The following is a 14973-nucleotide window of genomic DNA, read 5'->3' on the forward strand; positions in this document are numbered from 1 at the left end:
CTTACGTCTCTGTGTGTGTGTGTGTGTGTCAGCTCCGTCCTCGTTAACTTGCGGTGGCAACAGACGTTGTTGTCCGACTGCCAGGTGCTATGTGACGGTTGTGTACACGTCGCGAGACGCACCCGCGCGGATCAAATGTATCAGAGCGTACTTTGTGTCCGTCTCGAGAGCGTGAATTTCATACATTTCAGAGCCTCGTTTATTATCAACTTTGACCGGTTCAGTTTCACAACCCTTCTTCGTTTATCTTGCATTTGAAACCCTCGTTTTATTCCGAAGTTAAGCTTCGAAAAGACGTTTTAAAATAAAAATGAAATGAACACAATACAAACAAATTAAGGTCTTAAAACTTAATTTTTGATTTGATTGTGATGAAGTTTTACTTTATTTCTAATGGATTTACGCAAAATCAAGTTATGTTAACATAAAATTCAATTATGAAAATCTGACTTCTGGACATCTGCATATTTAACCCAGCTTCATGTGTGGTGGGTTCAGGTTAGATTGGAATTGAGGGAAATTTAAGTATTTAACTATATGTTTGCCCATGATCACAACTGTGTTTTTGCTGAATGTCTAATAGACAATGAACTATCCTAAATGGTGAGATATCACTGCTGTGGTAGTGGTAGCTCTTTTTTTTTTTATTATCTGCCCTGCTGTTCAAACCTCACTGAGCATGCTGATAAATAAAGTATTTTTTTTGGAATGACAAAGTCTGCATTTGATCAGATATTAAACAACAATCGAAGTCTTTTAACAATCCCCAATCTTTTAATGCCATACAATATACTAAAAGATGGCATATAGTAAACAGATTTTAAAATAATAATAATAATAATTAAAAGTACATTTATAATTGGCCTGACTTGTTAGATATGCTGGGGCAGTTTTAAGGATTAAAAAGTACTCAATAGAAATCAGTCAATCAAAATTCCAAAAATAGTAGCCAATTCTTTTTTTAAAGTGGGGAAAATATATAACTATGCACAAATATATGAAATTGCAGTGGTAGTTCATATTTTATAGCCTATTTATTAGCCCTCAGGAAATGACATGCACACTGTAGGCAAAAGGGAGAAATAAATGTTAAGGCAAAAGGGAGGAAATTAATTAAAATAACAGCAACAGTGCTTGAATTACATTAAACTACTATGGTTAGCAAATCTTCTGCCGCCCCCCATTGGTAAGACTGGAGCTCTACAGGAAGCCGTGGAGGGTCATGGACATTATTGCCTTTTGCACACCTTTTTGTCTTAAAAATGTTTCCTGCTCTCTTGCTCACTTATTCTCAATTCCCATGTACTTGTCACAAAAAAAGCCCTAAAAAACAGAGAAGAGCAAACCAAAACAAGACAAACCTGCACACTGCCATGTCATGATTCAAGATTGGATTGCCCCAACAATGTAAAGGTTACACCAGAGTAAGTAGCATGGCAGAAAGCATTTTCCCTGGAATGGGGAACATACCATTAGGTGACAAAACCAGTTAAGATCTTTTCACTTTGGCTGGAGGATTTGAAATCTTCTACCACTGGATACTAATTATACACATTGATTGGAAATATGTTAATAATTCATTTCAGAGTTTGATTTATCTCCATAATGGAAGAGCCGGCACTGCACTTTAATATGTGATTATTTTGGCAAAGTAATAGCTTTGGGTACTACTCATGTAGCTATAAATCAATCCAAATATCAATAACAAAATTAGACATAATACAAATTGAAAAAGGTATCTGACTTTATTGAATTTTTGCATCGTAAAAGAACAATGAAACCAGTAATTTTTTTTTTACCAGCAGATGAACATACAAGCCAGACAAAAGCTACTGTATTGACAGTATGGCTGTGTTAAAAAAAAAAAGACAAAGAAACAAAAACTGTACATTTTCGCTACAAAATATTTCCGACTGTTTCCAACTAGATATGCACATCAAGCGGAATTTACAACTGATTAATTACATTTAGGAGGCCTTTAGTCATAATCAAATACAAAATACATATCTACTTTGAATGCAACAAAACAACACTAGAACTCAATGAACTCAAACACATCTCCCTATGACTAGTTCCATATCGAGTTACAATGTCAGATTCTTCACATGGCTTTGCCTATGGATCATGTTGAAATTACAGTAATACATGGTTAACCATTCATTGAGAAAAAATAAATTCAGTGGGTTCTGCTGAAGTATCTCTATCCAGTGTGATGATTATAAGCATTTTTTTGCAGGTAAAAGTTACGAGCCTCAGTGTCCCAAAGAGTTCGTATGTTGGGATTTTCTTCCTAATTTGGCTCAGCATTGCTTTGATTTCCATCACTGTCCATACTTTGATTGGTTTTAATTTCTACATCTGCACCAATTCCCTGTTCATTTTTTTCCTCTTCTCCCTCTGTGTTTGCAACTACAGGTGTGCTTGTTATATCAGCAGGACCTCCCTGTCCTTGACCTGCGACAGGACCTTTTTCTCGACTCACTGATCTACCTCTACTCTGCTCCCTGCCCCTTGGGCTACCAGTTTGCTTTTGTTTCATGCTGAAGACATCAGGATTCATATGATTTGGGAAACGTATGAGACCTTCTGTTGGAGTAGGAAGTAAGGCACCTCTGTGTCTCGGTGGTTTTATGGCTTGCTGATTTTGTGGGTTCTCAAAACCGGGGAAAGATTTTCCCTCACTGTTTGGACCTAGACCTGGACCTAGGGACCTATTGAACGGTACTGAATGTGGATCACAATGGTCTTGGAATCTGGCAACATGATGAGGAACTCCTCTTTCCCTATCCCTCATGTCCGGGCCTCTGCTAATATACCGTGGGCCATCAGACCCTGGACCTTCACTGTTTGAACTTCTGTTTCCAGGTCCTGGAGTTCTTAAATCTGGACCTCCTGGGCCTCCTCTATCAAAGCCTTCAATCTCAAATTCAAATGGACCTCTCCTTTGTGCTCCTGGTCCTTCCATGTTTGGTCCTCTCATTTTCCCCCTGAAGTCTGGCTTCCTGCAGTCATTCCCCATACCTGGATGCCCTCGCATATGTGATCCTGGTCTTCTACCTCGACCTCTATTGTAGTCTTGTCCTCTATTGTCTGAATCGCTTTCCCGTCTGTCAAATGACCCAGGATCCCAACTATCTGGCTCGCTCCATTCATTTCCATGTCCTCCCCTACAAGGCCCTGTGAACACCATATCTGGATTATCCCAAACAGGCTCTGGACCCCTGCAACCAGGACCATCCCAGTCATCTCCTGGAGGCCTAATAGGCCCTGGAAATTCCATATTTGGTCTTCCCTGTATGGGCCTGGGCCCCCTACGACCAGGACCTCTCCATTCACAACCAGAGCTTTGCCTATTATGTTCTTGGCCTTGTTCATCCGGCCCTTCTTGGGTAGGTCCAAAACTCCTATTGCTATGTCTTTCCCAATCCTCGCCTGAACAACCTCTTTCATTTCCTGAGGCCTCCATATTGGGCCCTCTTTCATCTGACCATGGCTCCTCAGAGTCTGTACCTCTCCTATCAGGTGCAGAGCCCAGGAAGTCTGGCCCTCTTCCTCTTATGTTTCTCCTCATGGGTCTTGGACCCCCAAAGGTTCTGCCTGTCCTATCAAATCCAGGGACCTCTATATCTGGGCTTTCTTGAATAGGTTCAAAAGGACCTTCCCCAGGAGGATACTGACTCCCCATAACTGTTCTGTCAGGGCCTGCTCCTCTGAAGTGTGGACCTCTCCTATCAAACTGTGGGCTCTCCATATCTGGAGGTCTTTCTGACTCAGGACACCTGAACGGTGGGCCACCGGGAAAGTTCCGTCTATTTACTGTTGCCTCCATATCTGGAGGTCTTCTTTCTGGCCCTGATTCCCTGAAGTTTGGACCTTCTGGCCCTCTCCTCTTGGGCCCCGGGCCCTCTATTTTTGGACCTGCATGTTGAAGCCCTGGTCTCCCCATTTTTGGACCAGGCCCTCTTCTGTTGAATATTGGACTCTCCATACCAGAAGCTGGTCTCTCTAACCAAGGTCCCCTGACATCTGAACCTCTTCTGTCAGGCCCTGGATCCTCCATATTTGAATGTCCAACTTCTGCACCATGTGGTCCTTCCTCTTCTATACTGTAAGGCCCTGGACCTTCCATACCTAGACCAGTTCTTTCAGACCCCAATCTTACGAATTCAGGCCCAGCACCCTCCATATATGGCCTTCTCCTATCAGGGCCGTGTCCACCAAAATTTTCATCTCCTGGTCCTCTCCTGTGAGGCACTGGCCCATCAAGTCTCCTTTCAGACCCTTGTCCCCAGAAATCTGTTCCTCTTGGTCCTCTCCTTTCAGGTTCTTGGCTGTCCATAGAGGGACCTCTCCTTGCATGTCCTGGCCCACTAAAATCTGGACCTCCTGATACTCTCCTGTCAGGCGTTGGACCACCCATAGCAGAATGTCTAGCATCAGGCCCTAACTCACTGAAATCTGGCCCCCCAGGTCCTCTTCTCTCTGGCCCAGGACCCTCCATACATAAGCCTCTGCTTTCAGGCCCTGGTCCCCTGAAGCCTGGACCCACATACCCTCTATTCTCAGGCTCAGGGCCTTCCAAAGATATATTTCTCCTCTCATGCCCTGGTCCGCTGAATTCCAGATCCCTACGTCTTCTCCTGTCAGGGCCAGGTCCCTCCATAGACAAACCTCTGTGGTCAATCCCCGGTCTTCTGAAATCTGGACCTCCAGGTCCCGTCCTGGCAGGGCCAGGACCTTCCATAGCAAAATCTCTGCTTTCAGGTCCTGGTCTTCTGAAATCTGGACATCCAGGCCCCCTCCTGTCAGCCCGAGGCCCCTCCATGGTAGGACCTCTCCTTTCAGGTCCTGGTCCTCTAAAATCTGGACCCCCTGGTCCTCTTCTGTCAGGACCCTCCATTGTTGGACCTCTATTTTCAGGTCCTGGTCCTCTGAAACCTGGACCTCCGGATTCTGTCCTGTCAGGACCCTCCATGGTGGGACCTCTATTTTCAGGTCCTGGTGCTCTAAAATGTTGACCTCCTGGTCCTCTCCTGTCATTCCCAGGACCCTCAATGGTGGGACCTCTCCTTTCAGGTCCTGGTCCCCTGAAATCTGGACCTCCTGGTCCTCTCCTATCAGGCCCTGGACCAACCATATCTGGACCTCTCCTTTCATGCCAGGATCCCCTTAAATCTGGACCCACTGGCCCTTTGATGTCAGGTCCTTGACTCTCAATAACTAGACCTTTCTTCTCAAGTCCTGATGCTCCAAAATGTGGACCTGCAGGTCCTCTTCTGTCAGGCCCAGGGCCCTCCACAGGTAATCCTCTTCTTTCAAGTCCTGGTCCAACAAAATCTGGACCCCTTGGTACTCTCAAGCCAGGTCCTTGATTGGCCATAGTTGGAACTCTCCTTTCAAGTCCCGGTTCTATGAAATCTGGACCTCCTGGTCCTCTTCTGTCATGTACTGGGAACTCCATGTCAGTACCTCTCCTTTCAGATCCTAATCCCATGAAATCTGGACCTTCGGGTCCTCTACTATCATGCATTGGGTCCTGCAAACTTGGACCTCTCATTTCAGGCCCTGGCTGTCTAAATTCTGGGCCTCCAGCACCTCTTCTATCAGGTCCTTGGCTCCCCATGCTTGGCCCTCTCCTATCAGACTGATGGACTCTCCACTCATCTTGTATCAATGACCCTTGTCTGAGTGGATCTGAGCCTCTCCTATCTTGCCCTCTCCAATCATCTCTTATGTCTGATCCTGGGATATTCCAATCTGAGTCTCTCATTTGTGGACCCAGGCCTGTATTTTGAGTCCTCTGAACAGGACAGACAACTCCTGGTTCTGATTCTTTCCCATCTGGATTTGTGATATTTGGCATATTTCTGTCTTCTTGATTCATTTGTTCATTTCCCCTCTCTAACCATGGACTCTCTTGTCCAATGTGAGACATGTTAGATACACCACTTTTATAGTTTGACCCTGGTGTTCTCATGTGTACACCTCCGCCTCTTTGTGGGCCCTGTCTTTCATCTGTCATTGCTGGGGATGATTTATCAGATCTTGGATGTCTACCATCTGAGCTTGTAGATGTGTTTGAATCAAAACTCCCTACTCGACTATCACCCATCCTGCTCAAGTCTGCATTTCTGCCCTGTGGATGAAAACCCCTTTTCCAGGGGCCCCTTTCATCTAAAGATGGACTGCCATCATGCCTTGGTTGCCTTTGAACTCCTCTCAAATCTCTTACATCCCTTCCTCTCATATCGGATCTCAAAGGCTCATTTTGTAGACTTTCATCCCTATATTTTTGGCATCTACCTCCTCCTACAATATCTGCCTTAATTTCAAAATGTGAACCCCCAGGTGATTGCTCATTAACTGTAGCTGATCCTCTTGTTGAAAAAGGATTCCCTGACCCCAAGCCCCTATTGTCAAGCCCAGGTCTATTTGACAAAGGGCCCTTCACAACGGGATCTCTCCTTTCATTTTGTACACTTGGTTCTCCCATATGCAAATCGGTGACAGTTGGTGCAAGCTTCTGCGTCATATCATTGCCTGAACTTTTAACTTCTGGGTTCATACCTTCCACAGAAGAACTTATATCCGTATTGTGATGCTGAAAACGTATATCTCTTATATTTGGCTCTGAACCCTGCATACATGTCCCTGGTTCCCTCACGTGTTTCCCTTGACCACATTGGTCTTGTATGTGTGGTCCAGGACCCCAAATATTGGGGCTCATGCCTTGCATGCCAAGACCTCTTATATCAGGCCCTGGAAATCTAATTCCAGATTTCCTTAGATCTGTCAGTGGTCCCCTATGTCCAGGTTCTTTCATATATGGACTAGGATTCTTAATTCCTGGATCACTCATACCAGGTCCTGAATATTTTGTCACAAAGTCTGGTACTGGGCCCTGCATATCTGAGGGTGTAGCTCGATGTGAATGTCCTCCCTCTTGACTAATCACTTCCGGATTCTTTAAGCTAGAGCTTCCTAGTACTAACTGATTATCTGTTTCTAACATGCCTTGAATTCTGACACCAGGGCCTTGCAGATCTAGAGGTCTAAAATCCAGGTTTTTTACATTCGATATTGGCTCTCCAACAGAAGGACACAATGTTTTGGGCATTGTTGCTTGACCACAAATGGGAAAAGAATTATTTTCAGCTTTAACAAAAGGCAGTGAGACACTCGTGTTCTCCTCTGGATCTCTGATTTCCTCAGTGTTAACATTCTTCTCTACACTGCTAGGTTTCAAAAACTGCGGCTCTGGATCAGGGCTTTGAGGTGAATCTCGAATGGGGGGATCAATTTCTCTTAGAGGAACTGTGCTGTCAATTTTGTTCATAAACAGAATTTCGTGTTGAGAGTATTTATCCACCTGAGTAGAAGAACCACCAACTGTATTATCATGGTCACTGATTGAATCTTTTTGAAGTTCCTGAAATCTTGCTGATTCTGAACTCTCAAGCTTCACATTATGAAGAAGTTCATCTGAACAGGAAGAAATGTCTTTCTCGGGGTTCTCGACAAGATTAAATTCTAACTGATGTCCATCAGGATCGTTTTTCATAGTAACTGGGGAAGATGATGATGTGTTACTCTTTACAACCTGTCCAACAATAGAGTCCTGAGCATTGCACGAAACACCTTCATTTTTTGATTTCTCAAAGACTTGAGGGGGGGATACTCTGTGCTGTTTTGATGAAAGGGACACAGAATCATCTATTCTTGGAGATGATGGGGATCTTCTATGGCCATGAGAATGTCTGTGTGTAGCATGGTCTTTGCGATGGCGTCCCTGCCGTTCAGATGGATCTCTAGATCTGTGCCTCGACCTGTCTCTTTCACTTCTTTTATGTCTATCCCTATCTCGACGTCTCCGGGAATGTGAAGGAGAACGCCGCTGTGACTTTCTTGAAGGACTTCTATTGGGATCTCTTTCACGACGACTCCGCCTCTTTGGTGATGACTTTCTCTTTCTGCTGTGGGATGAATTCGGAGATGTAGCCTTGTGCCCGGCACTATATCTTGGTCGAGAAAAAGTATCAATGGCCTTTTTACTTCCTGCTCTAAAAACATCCTCTTGGATTTCATTAAAAAGTGATTCATCTTCCGGATCATAAGCTAGGTCAGAATCTCCAATCTCTCCAGCGGAGGAATATTTGTCACATTCCCCATCGTTTACTTGTGTTTCATCTTGCTCTACAACACTGTCTGCATCATTTTTCAAATTAGGGTCGGTAGTTGTGTTTTCTAGATTAACAGTTTGTGAATCCACATTAGAATTATCCACAGTGTCTGTAAAGGGGCTTGCCTTGACTGCTGATTCAGGAATTTTTGACTCTGTTTGCATTTTGCCACTCTGCAGAGATGATAATTGGCTTAGTGGCAAAGATTTCGTTGGTGGAGACATCAGGGAATCAGAAACAGAAAAGTGAGCCATGAACATACCCACGGCCTCTCTCTGCTGACGTAGTGCCTCTTCCTGCTCTTTCAACTGCCGCTTTTGCTCTTCAATTTGCTTGTTAAGTTCCTCAAGCATCCGCTGTTGTTCACTCAGTGTTGCAGCTGAGACAACCACAGAGCCTGACGGAAGGTTTGACTTTAATGCAGCTGGAGCAGATGTTTGCGCTGGAGTCGGGGTGGAAATTGGTGCTGGGCATGATGGAGAATCCAACATTTGAGTTGGAATAGGGGGCTTTGTTAAAGCAATTTTACTTTGAATATCTTCAAAGATAGTCTCATCTTCTGGATCATAGGCCACGTCATCTTCCACAGAGCCTGATAATGCAGGGCCATCTGTCTTAACTTTTTGTTTTGTCTGTCGCGCCACCGTTTCATATCCCACTGCTGGATCATACTCCTCCTCTGGGTCATATGGTCGGTCAAAGTCATTTTCCTCCTCTTCTATCTTTTTGACTTTGGATTTCTGTCCATACTGTTGGACAATAGGATCCACCATTGATCTGGACACCTGAGAAAACCCTGGGATCTTCTTAGCACTTACTTTTGGTTTTGTAGAATTTCCCTCAGAGGACGCCACGGAGTCAGACTGCTTACTGCCAAACAAAGACTTCAAAATAGTCTGTAGTGGTGTCTTTTCATTGGGTGTTGGGGTGGGATTCTTGTCAGAGATGCTATTAGAGGTGGACTGTGCAGCAGCATCAATGGCTGAGGTAGAAACAGGAGGGGTCGCTTTAATGGAGGTTACAAGTGATGGTATGGTGATTGAGCCTGAAGAGGAAGAGTCTGATGGTGACCCAGGGCATGATGGCGTACCAGGACGGATGGTACTAGCAGGAGTTTCTGGATCATAGGGTTGGAATATTTCTAATTTGTCAGAGCCATAGAGCACCGGCGGTTTTGGGATCCACATAGGGTCTTTGGACATGTGAACTTTTGGCCTCTTCTCTTCAATGTCCTGTGGCAAGCTTGCTGGACGTTTTGCCCTCTGGACGATTGCTAGTCCCAAAAGAAGATTGGGCCGGTTTTTTTCAAGCCCTGAAAAAAGGGGGGATGAATAAATCATTAGAACGCATCTAAATTAAACTAAATTCATTTAAACCAAAGTAGGAGGGCAACTTCTGTCACTACAGCTACAATGACAATTGTATATACAGTTCTCAAGGCCTTGCAGTGGCTTCCAACATACACAATAGAAATGATGAATGATGGATGATCCCTTCCACCCACTGTGTATCGCAGAAATACCGTGTGCTGACGATATTATATGCAACTAGTTTACACAGTAGTAAGCAGAGGGTGGAAACAGTGGTCGTTCGCTTTCACTTTCTAGATTCAAATTATTAGAAACTGCTAGTTGTCTAGTTAGTTACTGAATACATTAATTACTTTTTCCCCCCTAATTGGTTGAGCTCTTAACTCGTTCCACCTCTGCCTGGCCCCCGTCTCCATACCAGCTAGGACTGCGCAGACTTTGTTTGCGCATGACGTCAACACTGCAAGATGGCAGCACCCATATTTTGGCTGTATTTTTTGGGAGCGGTCATGTCATCTATCGTTATAGACAGTCTATGGTTTAGACTTATGGCTTCAAACCTATTTGGCCTGTTTCATGAACATGGCTCAGCATTATGCAATATCAACATATTGGCATAATTTCCTTTTAATTACTCTATAGAAGAAAGTAGATTACTTTATCATCATGTTACAGATTGAACTGTGCCCCCTGGATCCCTCATTCTGACCCCTTAAACAAATTACTGAAGTAGGTGACCGAATATTCAATCGGTCAGATAGTGGAGCCTAAATATAAGTTGTTACCGTTGAGCCTAAAAGGTGTTAATACAGGTGGTCACCCAAGGGAAATGCCAATATTTAAGATGCAGTAGTATTTTCTCACCTGGCCCTTGAAGAGGTTGTAGTATGGATGGGATCGATTCCTGTGCGCTGAGGGGGACAAGGTAAATATCCTTGATTGAACGGCTGCCATTGGCAACCACACCGAAACGACCTCTGCTGCTGAAGTAGGAAAACAGGGAGACGTAGGCCACCTCTTCCTCTTCTGTTGCAGGGTGAAACCGGATCACACATAACTCCTAATGAGCAAAAAGCAGACAAAAGAACACACAAAATGTTGGTATATTCTCAACATTATCGCACAGAAATAAATTTAAAAAATGCCCTGCTTGCCTTTGTAACAGAGGTCTTTAGTTTTGCGACATAGTCCCAAACTGTTTGAGGCATTATTCGTCCTCCGATTTGTATGGTATCAGGTAGATCCTAAAGAACACAAATAAAACAATGTTTTTCATATCTTTGCTCTTTGACAATGACAAATCTTTTCTGTTCAGCTTAGTGAACTAAAGTTATTTTTGTGCGTTGCTATACCGCTTTAAGATTTTCAGCCGATCCTGACACCAGATAGGCCTTGGTGACAAACTTGGCAACAGTGAGCATGTTTAGAAAGCCTTTCCACAGGATGTCATGCGTTGCCAGGAACTGAGCAGTGTCACCGTCAGCTGGGGAATCAGAGGTCATGGTCCTGAAACACAAACCACAACAGCACAATAACAATCATATCAATACATCATACTGATTACCCTCAAATATGTACAATCTTAAACAGAATAGAAGAAAAATGAATGGGCCTTAGTATACTTCCACAGCTCTTTTAAATACCTTGAGGATGAGCCATAAAGTCTGGGGTCTGCGATAGAAGATGGCTTCATTAAGATAGATTTAGGTAATGTTTTCGTAGGTGGTAGTGAGGAGGCTGGTGCTGAGTGCGAGGCAGTAGTCTCTTTAATAGGGGTGTAAGGGGCTGCTTGGTTGAGGGTAGTATTACTAGAACCAGCGGCACTACTGGATGAAGCAGAGAATCTGCTTGCTGCAGTGCGGGGGTCACGCCTTGTAATGGTTACCGTGGAGACAGCTGGAATCACAACTGGTGTGTATGCTCTATTTGGTGCCGTAGCTTTAGGGGTGTCTGGGGTTGGGGACGCAGGTGACTCCATGATAGGGGAAGCAGGAGACTCTAAAGTAGGGGAGGCTGGAGAATCCATTACAGGGGAAGCAGGTGATTCTACTATAGTCAATGCTGGAGCGTCAATAATAAGGCGGGAAGAAGGCTCCATGAGAGAAAATGTGGGAGAATCCATTTCAGGTGAGTCAGGTGGTGCCAGCAGAGGTGAGATATCTCCTGCAGACTTCCTCCAAGATGGTTCACGCTTTTCTCTTGATACAGATATCTTGGGCTTTTTCTTTGCTGGCTCCTCCTCTTCCACAGGGAGTATCTGACCTTTGGGAAGGAACGAGAAACAACTTTGAACAACTAACAGCAACAACAGCTGGTCATTGGACAATAATGTTTACTCTGTGTTGAACAGTCATTGTCAAACCTTTTTTTATTATTATTACCTGTACATATCTTGCATTTCAGGTCAAAGAGGTGAGCTTTGTGCTCTGATGTTGTGTCCTTGAGCATGCAGGCCAGAATATCTGGCACAGCACGAGCCTGGCTTGGTCGGCTAACTCTGGTCTTGAGAGCAGGAGCAGGAAGAGTTCTCTTTTGCTCCTGTGAAACATCATATACCAACACAAACAAACAGACAACAAGACTTAACCCACATAGATATCATCTCATCTATATTTCTTTCATAAAAGATGTTTATAGGGAGTAGAAGAAACAGTATAATGACCAAAAAAACCATTACAATTCCATCAATGTAGTGCAAATGAGATAGGTACATACCGTGCTATAAGATTTTCTGTCTGGTCGAGTAGGATTCAAACTTGGCAAATCAATCTTCACTGCTTCAGGCTTCTGCAAACTTGTTACTTTAGCAGCGACATCCTTAACCTAGATGCAAGAATGCAATCGAAGATGATAATCACTTTACACAAAAAACCTTAAGACATATGTGGCCTGATTACAAGTGCAAGCATAAAATCAGATTTTGTTTTAGCTATTGTGTTGTGTTGTACTACAATTTACCTCTGTTTTTTCTTTTGCACTTGGCTCAGGTGCCTTTGTAGCCTGCATATCCTTCTGGGTCATCCTGACCAGTCTGAAGGGACCGATTTCTCCACGTACAACCCGATACAACAAGCCCTTGAAGAAAATCCAGAACTGGACTGTTAATTTGACTCAGAAATAAGTAAGCATGAGTTGCTCCTACAAAAACTTAACTGCAATATGCAGACTCTTACTTAAATATCTAGTAAGAATAGAGATCATAAAACTGAATTGTGTTTTATCAACTTTCAACAAACCTTGTTTCTTGGATCTTTTAGGTTGAACATTATAGTTCTGTATTTGTTCATGTATTTGCTGTCTGTGTTGCGAAATATGTCAAACATCTCCTTCTCAATGCTGGCGACAAGCTTTGCAACTTCACTTTCAGACATCTCCAGATCCTCACAATCACTTACCCTTAACAAATGAAAAGAGAGATAGTCAGCGAATTTGTTCTGCATCAATGATGTAACAGTGAGATGCAATTCTTACCCTTTAAAAGTGAACAAGCCATTTATAATATGTGGGTCAAGCTACTTTAATAATGTGCATACTTTTGAAAATTCAACTGAAATATAGATGAGAAATTAAATCAATAAAATGGTGTTGGTTTTAAGGTGCATTTTTGTCCATTATAATCAAAAAAAGGCTTTTCATCTGAGCCTGTGAAGTAGTTCTCACCTTTTGGAAAGGATGCCAGTGAGGGAGCGCTGGATGCTCTGTCTGACCTGGTTATTGGGCTGAGAGGGTCTGGAGGAAGGCGCACTGGGTGCAGGTGACACAGGCAGAATTCGGGTTTCATTCAGTGCCATCAGGACTGTAGAAGGCTTAGGGGCTGTAGAAGGCTTAGGGGCTGCAGAAGGTTCCGGGCCTGGTGCTGAGGCTGACCCGGAGCTGGATGGAGACTGAGATCCAGACTGCTTCTTTGGTATGACGTATGTGGTCTTCGTGACCATAAGGGCCCCAGTCTCACGATGTCTAGGAGCTGAGGTGGTTGGGGACTGTGGGTCTGGAGACAGACTAGATTTTGCTGGGGTGAGAGATATTGAGGAACCTGATTCTGCCGACTGCTGCTTCGGCACATCAATGTTTAGTGGCTCTTTTGCTTCTTCTTGAGAGTTGCTCTGTGGTGGCGCTGCCTCAGCTGCAGGCTGGGGAAGGAGAGCTGCGTCTGTTAAGGGCTCCTCTGGACATTGTTTTGAAGGAGATACAGCTTCACTGTCAGCCTCTACCATTTCACTGTCCTTGTTAGCTGTTAGAAAAAAAAACAGTGGGGTATTTTGTGAATATGAAGAAATATAACGGTTATTTGTTACATAACATGGGACAGCAGATATACAAATTAGTGGCATCTTAAGAAACCAATCAAATCTTACTGATTAAATTTGTGATCCATAAATAAAAACAAATTGGCTTTTCGCCATCAAAATAGTCAGGGACTAAAATTAAATGACAACTTAGCTATGTTTATTGTCTGTCAAGCATATGTTTATATCAGAAATGTGTTAACATTTTAGTAAAATGGGTCTGTATTTAGAAGTATTCGGTGAGAAATAAACAAAATAGTGAAACTTTGCAAACATGTATGTGAAAAGAAATTGTAATTAATATGGCTCGAAAATTACAGATTGGGTATTTAATCATGTAATGATCATGAATTCATGACTGTATAATTATTATAAGTAGCAAAAACTAAATGAAAAGCTAAAATTATTTGATGGTGCAACAAACATAGGAGCAAAGAAATCTGATCAAAAGTAAAACCCATTAGATTTATACATACACTTTTTTTAAACTGATCTTTACACATCAATATTCAATCGTATGTTTTTCTGTTTTTCTCTACCTGTTTGGTAAACTTAGAATTTTACAAACACTTTATACCACACTTATGGTGTTTCTTGAATCAAGACTTAGATCATTTTTATTGATAAAACTGGTCAATGAACAGGTTTCTTTAAAAGCCCTAAAGAAAGAAAACATTTTGTAGATGCTTTATAAATTAATGACTTCCGAACGTAGCTAGATGTGGAAGGACATACATGTGACAACCTCTCTGTACAGGTCTGTTATTGTTAGCTCATCAAAGTTTTAGTGTAGCATATAACACTACTGTCCCTATGTGGGACTATGATCAACACATGTTCAGTGATGGCAGAGATGCGCAGATTGAGATGCCACCTAGCAGTTGTCTCCCTGCTCTCCTCTAGTGACTTTAAAAACACCACTTTAGTTTATCTCCTTCTCCAGGAGGATGTAACAACAGTCATCTTCCTGCTGATATTCTGTACTCCCTTTTTTTTATTATTATTAATGCAACGTCTGCAGCAGGAGGAGTCTAATTAACAGACGGCAGGTGTAGACGGTGATGTAGTGATGCGTTACACGTTCAAGAGTCTGTGCACGGGTATTTTATTTTGAAAACTGCCTGGATCGTCTTTGTTTTCTTCCGTCTGACTTCCTGTCCGGCCGATTTCCTTTTGGGGACACCACTTTAGTTTATC

General features: G+C 43.1%; 1 protein-coding gene across 1 annotated transcript in view; it reads right to left on the reverse strand.

Annotated features, from left to right (window-relative positions):
- Positions 1–1726: 1726 nt before the first annotated feature.
- LOC138192905 (uncharacterized) overlaps positions 1727–14973 on the reverse strand; it is a 31092-nt gene continuing 17845 nt past the window's right edge. The window contains exons 8-17 of the mRNA XM_069140583.1: positions 13151–13721; positions 12727–12886; positions 12449–12565; positions 12206–12313; positions 11872–12028; positions 11134–11752; positions 10843–10996; positions 10645–10734; positions 10355–10550; positions 1727–9492 (exon numbers count right to left, since the gene is read on the reverse strand). Of these exons, the coding sequence (XP_068996684.1) occupies positions 2291–9492; positions 10355–10550; positions 10645–10734; positions 10843–10996; positions 11134–11752; positions 11872–12028; positions 12206–12313; positions 12449–12565; positions 12727–12886; positions 13151–13721 (9374 nt within the window). The 3' untranslated portion in view covers positions 1727–2290. The remainder of the gene's footprint in view (positions 9493–10354; positions 10551–10644; positions 10735–10842; positions 10997–11133; positions 11753–11871; positions 12029–12205; positions 12314–12448; positions 12566–12726; positions 12887–13150; positions 13722–14973) is intronic.

Source organism: Embiotoca jacksoni, unplaced genomic scaffold (assembly GCF_022577435.1).
Source record: "Embiotoca jacksoni isolate LCO1_2020_lvr unplaced genomic scaffold, fEmbJac1.0.p SCAF_9, whole genome shotgun sequence".
Taxonomy (NCBI): Eukaryota; Metazoa; Chordata; class Actinopteri; family Embiotocidae; genus Embiotoca; species Embiotoca jacksoni.